Genomic DNA, 7,800 nt, shown 5'->3' on the forward strand with positions numbered 1-7,800 from the left:
GAAAGATGAATGGATTCCCAGCCGGGGCTGCTGCCTGTGTGGAGTCTGCTCGCTCTCCCCGTGTCTGCATGGGTTTGCTCCAGGCAGGCCCGTTCCCCCTCATCCCAGAGCTGTGCACGGGAGAACACTCATGGTGTGGCATGCCTACATCATCCTGGTGTGGGTTCGGGCGCTCTGCAATGGATGGCTCCTGCCCAGGGAGCAGGGGGGCTCCCGCCTGGTACCCTGAGCTGGAGGAACAGGGGAAATAATTACCTTGGTCTCATCAGTCTTTCTTCAATGTGTGTGTAGCTCACATTTATTTCAGCGTTTAATACTAGAAGTGTTTTAGGTCTTAAGAAGTTTGTTGGTTTTTATTTTAGAGTTGTGGGGTGCAAGTGAGGGCTCACTACATAAGCTGCATGCCAGTGAAGTTTGGGCTCGTAGCCGGCCCTCTCCCCCCAGTAGTGGACCTGGTACCCCGTGTGTTGCCACATGTCCCCTCCCTTCCTCTCTCTCCTAGCAGGTCTAGCGTCTGCCAATCCAACCCTTGTGCTCACGTGCCCAATGATCAGGGCCCACTTATGAGGGAGAACATGCAGTGTTCAGTCTTTTCTGTGATAGTTCACTTAGCATGGTTTTAGCTACATCCATGTTGCTACAAAGGCCACGATGGCAATGTTTTTGTGACCAGAAATATATCATATGTACTTACCTTGCTTATATCCTCTAGCCTATGGGATATTGGTTTCATTACGTCATTTTGCTTGAAGTCGTAGAACCTGTGGATGGCACTGAGGGCTTCCTATATAAAACTTGATTTCTTGGATCCTGGGCTGGAAACCCCTGCAGTGAAGGGTCTTGGGAAAAACCACTCACCTGTGGGCTGTACAATACTATCATGGGAGGTAGGTTTCAGGGGAATGGGGAGGGATCTTGAAATGTCATGAGTGATATCATTGCACACCTTGCCCGAGTGTTCACATAATTTGAGCCAGAAATAAAGTCAAAGCATTTAATATGAGAACTATGGACAGATAAAGTCCTAAGTGTTTTGAGAAAAGACAAGAGACCCCCAGGGAGGACCTAGAGAGATGGGGAGGCTAGATCCACTAGAGACTCAGAACTCGTGAGGAAGCCCCTCCAACAGCCACAGGGTAGACAGGAGCAGGCTAGCTGGACAGAGTGGGTGGGCGTGGGCCAAGGCTTGTGTTTAGTTTTAAGTGGTGGTTTATAAAGCTTCTCCTTTCCCTGTCAGGGTGATTTATTCCAGGACGTTCACATTTACAGCAGAAAACGTTGCCTGAGGTCAGGGTGCTGGAAGTTGACAGTTGGGGCCCAATAAGCTTCTCCTGTGCAGACCCCAGGCCATTGTCATGAATGGGAGGTATGCTATAAACAGGCTGGGGAGAGGCTGCAAGCACATTTCATCCTGACCAGCTGTTGGCAGAGAGTAACAAGTTTAAACTGTGCTTAATTTCAGTACAAATTTCTAGGTCTAATTTCTTCGAAACTCTTCAGTTATCTTTTGTTGCTGCTAAGTTAGGAATGCACCTGCAAAATGAGCTGTGAAATCAGCCTGGAAGGGGCTGCTTCTTGAAAAGAAAAAGAAATGGCTTTCCCAGTGGTCTGGTTACAGTAAGACTATGAGAAGAAAAAGGGAGGGCCTGGGGAAAACCTTATACAGTAAGGCCTCCAGGGGTCAGCCCAGCACATGATGTGGGAGTAAGTAAAACACTGCATTTGCTAACTGCAGGCTGGCTTCACTTATGGAGTAGCTTGGTTGAAAGGAAGCAGAAAACCCTGCAGCCAATTTGCCTCCCAGGAAGGTGGCAAGAAGGAAAGCCGTGCTCCAGACAGGAAGGGAAACGCTTCCCTATCGCTGCGCTGTATCTGGCTCTGTTTCCCATGTAGCTGGAGATGGATGTTTAAGGATGGAGGGTCTTACACAATCTGGAAAACCTCCTCAAACCCTCATGTCTCGAGAGTTCTAGACCTTTGAGTAATGGCGGCCGCTTCCCAATGATACACTGCCTGTGCAATAGAGGGTTATTGTAGGTACCCCCCCATGCAGAAGGTACTTATGTTGTGTCCATAGTCTCCTTTTCTGTCCCTAACAGTCACTCCATCCTTCTACTTCCCTTGGGGATCACAGCTACCTTTTGTGAGCTGAGGTGACAGCTCAGCCCATTCATTTTGTTAAAGTCACAGCTCCTCTCAGTCCCTTCTGGCCTCATCTCCTGGGTTTTGTACTCAGCATTCTGTCAACCCGGTCTAGAGAGTTTATATTTTCTCTCTTTGTTAACTCTCTTTAAATCCAAGTTAATACAGGAGTGTTTAGAATTTCCTGGTGTTTTTGTTTTTTCACTTTGCTTTTTGTTGACTTCTAATTACTGCATTGAGGTCAGTAAACTTGACCTATATGTGTCCATCTTGTGCATCTGAGATTTTCTTTGTGGCCTTTCTGTAGTCATTTCTTGTGTACTTGGGTATCTGAAAAGTTACAAAATTCTATGTCTATCTACTGGGTCGAGCTTGTTAATGGATGTTAAGTAAATCCTCCACATTTTTTTTTTTTGAGTTGAAGTCTCACTCTATCACCCAGACTGGAGTGCAGTGGCCGCTCCTGACCACTGCAGCCTCGACCTGCTGGGCTCTGGCGATCCTTCACCTCAACCTTCCAAGTAGCTGGAACTACAGGTGCACGCTACCAGGCCCGGGTAATTTTTTATTTATTGTAGAGATGAGGTCTCACCAAGTTGCCCAGATGGGTCTCGAACCCACAGGCCCAGGCAGTCCGCTCATCTCGGCCTCCCAAAGCGCTGGGATTACAGGCTGAGCCACTGAGCCCAGCTAATTCTCCACATCTTTACATTTTGTCACTGCTGTCATCTATTGATCACTTCTTGTGAGAAAAGATTTTCTTTCTCTTTGTAACTCTGTAAGTTTTTGCTTTGACACTTGAAGGCATATTCGGTGGCTGCTGCTTAAAAGAATGCAAACCCAGAGTTACACAGAGGCTTGCTTGCTTATGCCATGGGTGGAAGCCCTGCGTCAAGGGGCAAAGTCTCCTGGCGTCGACACGTCTCATCTCAGTGTTGATGACATGGCTTCTCCTCCAGGCCTCCTTGCCCCACTCATCCTCTGTGCAGAATCATCTCCAACCCATGTGGAGGGTGGCTGTCTAGGCCAGGAATATTTAGAAAATATTTCTGTCTATCACATAGTGTAGATACAATAGTAAGCAAAACAGTCATTAGTTAAATAACTGCATAAATATAGAATTCAAAACTCTGGGAAGAGCCACAACGAGAAGGCACTGCTCTGCCAGCTGCATACTGGGAGGTGCTGGCTAGGTGTCAAAGGAGCAAATACTTGAGCTGTGACCCAAAGGACAGGACAGTGAGGGTGGGGACACATCCAAGGTCCCTAAAAAGACTCTGGAGACCAGATGACAGCCCTTAGGGCTGGAGCAGGGAGCACAGGCACAGAGGAGCTGGCAGCACAGGGTGCCATGGGGGACCCACGAGGTGTCCCAGGGAGCCGAACGTGGCAGGGTGTGGGGGGTGGCATTGCTGAGCTGGGCTGGAGGAGGTGCCAGGTCAGGGGGTGGGAGGAAGGGCGTTGAGTTTGAGAACAGGAAAGGAAGCAGACCGTGACAAGTTGCAGCTTCTTGAGACTCTAGAGAGGAACGAACTGGCAGGGAAACAAGCGAGGGGCTTGGGGCTCGGGAACGTGTGCCGTAGCGGTCACCCTGGGCTGCTCTCTTCCCCAGACATTGGGCCCCGCACAGGGCTCCCTTCATCTGTAAAATGCAGAGGACTGGCTCTTCCCCCTTCCTTCCCTACTCCTAGACGGGTGATCCCTACATCTGGTCGTGGGGAAACGCCAGTGCGAGGTCATAGTTGTGGCCAGCCGTAGTGTCACAGGGTGAGCGGCAGATGGGTAGAGGGCTCTGGAAGGCCAGCTGGTCCACTGCAAACTCGTAGGCATGGATCAGCCCCCGGTGTCTGGAGAAAGCATAAAGACATGACGGTCAGGTCTGTGTTGATGGCTCTCGCCCCCCCCCCCACAGCTTCTGTCTTTGCAGGAACCATTTGCTTGAGACAGGATAGAGATTTGTTTTAAACAATACGTCCTTTGGGCCCGCAGCATGTCAGATACTCACAGTCCCAGGCCTCGAGTGAACCCGGCAGGCACACAGGTTTGATGGTCATATTGTGAGCTGGAAGGCGAGGCATTGGAGGGGCAGGAGCAGCCTCAGGGACAGCCTCAAGGAGGGGATGCCCAGGAGCCAGGCCAACAGTCTCATGAGAAAAGGTACCTGGCCCACCTGCTTGGGGGTTTCTTCTGATCGGCAGCTGAGGCACCCAGCAGACTGAGCACAAGGACTCAGCTCAGAGGACTGGGCCGTGACACGTTCTGACCACAGCAGGTCCCTGAGCCTTTGACTCTGACTCTTCAGAGCCTAAGGCTCGCCCTCTCTACAACCAGCAGAGTATCACTCCCTGGCCACTGTCCTGCACCAGTCACCAGCTGCCACGGGAGGCACTTCCACCAAGTGTCCCACATGGGTTACTGGCTGCAATCACCCCACCGCAGCCACACTTGTGTTCCCAGTTGCTCTAAAAAGAATGGCCCTACCTGAGGGTATAGCCCACAGGGGCCAGTGTGGCATGGGGCTGTCTAGAAATAAACCAGACTGAGATGATCTTTTCTGAACATGCCCAGCCCAGCCCAGCCACACCCGCTGACCTCCTGTGAGTGGCGAAGCTGTCCAGGTCGGTGTTGCGCACCACCCGCTCGTAGGGCACGTTAGCTGTGATGAGGCTGTGGCTGTTGAACGAGATGTGCCGTACTGGGTGCCTGGAAGGCAACAGGAGAGTCCATTCGTGAGTGTGGGCACAGAGGCACAGCCGCGCTCCCTGCCGCAGACTCGGAGTTGAGAGCGCCAGGGCCTAGAATGCCTAAGCCAGCTTCTCCCTGACAGAGGAGAAAAGGGGCCCCACAGGGGCAGCATGAGCATGACCACACTCCGGCACCACTTTGTGAGCAGAGCTGCACGCCCCCCCGCCATCGAGCTGGCTGCCCCCTCAGCTCGGTATGTTCCAGACAGGAAGGACAAACTCTACTTGACACACCCAAAACATGCAGCAGGGACCTCCGCCCCAAGCAGGGCTCCCCATCTGGGGAATGTGGGAGCTTAGTGTTGACCCATAAAGGCCACCAGTCCTTGAGTCAGGGCTGCAAATGGCAGATGTGCTCTGGATTGAGAAAGCACATTCACAAAATCTTGGAGCTAAACAGCTTCAGGTCTTTGTAAACAATGCTTTTGTTCATTCTGGAAACTTTCGTGCAGTACCTAATGGGATCACAGTACTGAGCTAGGAGACACCAGAAAAAAAAAAAAGATGTCTCATATACCCACCCTCAGAGAAGTTCTCAGTAAGTACAAGGTAAGAAACATTCTCGAAAACCACGGTTGGCTGGGCTCGGTGGCTCAGCCTGTCATCCCGCGCCTTGGGAGGCCGAGGTGAGTGAATTGCCTGAGCCCGCGGGTTTGAGACCTGCCTGGGCCACTTGGCGAGACCTCATCTCTACAATAAATCAAAAAATTAGCCGGGCGTGGGAGCGCACGCCTATAGTTCCGGCTACTTGGGAGGCTGAGGCAGAAGGATCGCCGGAGCCCAGCGGGTCGAGGCTGCGGTGGCCGGGAGCAGCCACTGCACTCCAGTCTGGGCAACAGAGTGAGACTCCCACTCAAAAGAAAAAAGAAAAGAAAGAAAACCATGGCCAATGCTCGTGTAGTAAGCTAGACAGTGGGGCACAGAATGAAGCAGCAGCAGGAGGAACGGGAGACGTCACCACGGGCTGAAAGGGGCTGCGGAGAGCCACAGGAGGGGATGGGGACAGGCCTGCTCAGACTGGGTCTGGTCTGCTCCCAGCGTGGTGGGGGCAGGGGACGGGCTTCCTGGCTAGAGTAGAGGGTTCTCCTGAGGGTAGTGAAAGCTAGGAAGGAGTGGAGCCCTGCCAGCCCAGGGTTTGGGCGCCACTGGAGGAAAGTGGTGGAGGGCTTGGCTAGGGGCCAGCGAGGTGGCGGGGACAGGGGCCAGACCAGGGGAATGAGGGCTGAAGGCAGGGGAGGGAGACCCAAGGAGGCTGGGAAGAGAAGAGGGCAAGGCCGGCTCGGGCCTGCAGCCTGATGGTACCCCGACAGGTAGGGAGGGCCACCACGAGGCCCTGGGAGCTGCTAAAGAGACTCGGGATGGGCACTGTGCACCAGTTGGTGAGGACTAGAGTGGGCCAGGGAGTTCTGGGCAGGAGACCATGCAGACCGGGAGGCTTTAGCTTTGTATGGGTAAAAATGGTGACTTCATGAGAACAAGACTGACCGGTGGCGAGCACCGGACGTGCAGGTACAAAGGCAAATGCTGGGACAGACCACACCTCTGGGGAAGACTCCACTTACCCGGCTTCACCTGGGTGGCTCATCCAAGGGAACGCAGCTTTTCAGAGAGAAAAATGAGACCTGCTGGAGTGCAGGCCTAGGGAGCTAACCCGAGGCCTGAGGAAACTCTGCCAGGGGCTGGCCGCCCTCCCTGGGGGCCCAGGTGGCAGAGGGTGCTGTCCTGAGGCTGGCCCAGTCAACTCTAAAACAGATGCTGGGTGAAGGCAAATGCTTCTGGGATTCCAGTGCAGGAGTTTTAGTTGCCGTTTAGCACCACCTGGTGGCAACTCAGTGCATCACTATGAAAGTCAGAGAAAGGGCTGGTGCACCTGTGTGCCAGTCAGGGGGGGCTGGACAGTGATGGGCAGGCTAGACGTCACCAGGGCTCTTGTCTGATGGAAGCGAAAGCTGATGGCCACAGCACTCACCAACACTGCTCTCGAGAACGAAATCAGTCCTCTATTTAACCCTGCTGTCTCTCACATGTCAAGTCGTTGACTTGCACCTAAATGAAGACTGTGCTACTTCTCTCAGTTCTGTGTATCTTGACTTGCAGCTGGGGGAACAAGCCTCAGTTCATAGGTGAGGACCCAGGCATCGGTTCCTCCTCTCCTTTATCATTATAGTCACAGTCCCATAGCCCAAGGTTAGTGCCTTTTTTTTTGTTTTTGTTTTTTGAGACAGGATCTTGCTCTGTTGTCCAGGCTGGAGTGCAGTGGTGCCATAATAGTTCACTGCAGCCTTAAACTCTTGGGCTCAAGTGATCCTCCTGTCTCAGCCTCCCAAGTAACTGGGACTACAAAAGTGCCACCATGCCCAGAATTGAGGGACAGCGGGGAAGAAGACCTGATGCCTTTCTTCCCACCTCCCTCAAAAGCAGGGTCTCCCACTCAAGGCCTGTGGGGACAGCTTCGAGTCAGCTCTGAGTGGACCTGCTCCAGGCAAGGCTGCCTGAATTCTAAAGGTTAGGACAGACTCAGGCAAACATTTGAGAGACAGTTAGGCAAATGCGCCTGCATCCGTGAAGCCATCCAGCCTGTGCTCAGGGTAATATCTATTTTTCTCTTGAGTATTAGTGCTGAAGGTTAAAATGACAAATTCTTCTTTGATTGAAACCTGAATACCTTCAGTCCTACATGACCTTCTATCTAAATAATGCGAGGAAAGTCCAAGCAACAGGCAGATCATGGCTACCTGCGATGTGACTCGAGACTGGAGGACAGCGAGCTTGGGCTGGCCCTTCCTCCCTCTACGGGCAGATGGTGGCCATGGTGTACCCTCACCTCGATGGGAGGCACAGCATGGTCTAGCCACACTGGATTCCTACTTTTTTTTTTTTTTTTGAGTCGGAGTCTCACTCTGTCACCCAGACT

General features: G+C 52.5%; 1 protein-coding gene across 1 annotated transcript in view; it reads right to left on the bottom strand.

Annotated features, from left to right (window-relative positions):
* Nucleotides 1-3,643: 3,643 nt before the first annotated feature.
* FBXW8 (F-box and WD repeat domain containing 8) overlaps nucleotides 3,644-7,800 on the bottom strand; it is a gene marked incomplete at its 5' end in the record, with an annotated part of 74,621 nt that continues 70,464 nt past the window's right edge. The window contains 2 exons of the mRNA XM_008048767.1: nucleotides 3,644-3,989; nucleotides 4,735-4,845. Coding sequence (XP_008046958.1) covers nucleotides 3,845-3,989; nucleotides 4,735-4,845 — 256 coding nt within the window. The remainder of the gene's footprint in view (nucleotides 3,990-4,734; nucleotides 4,846-7,800) is intronic.

Source organism: Carlito syrichta, unplaced genomic scaffold, assembly GCF_000164805.1.
Source record: "Carlito syrichta isolate Samal-C Ts95f unplaced genomic scaffold, Tarsius_syrichta-2.0.1 Scaffold126612, whole genome shotgun sequence".
Taxonomy (NCBI): domain Eukaryota; kingdom Metazoa; phylum Chordata; class Mammalia; order Primates; family Tarsiidae; genus Carlito; species Carlito syrichta.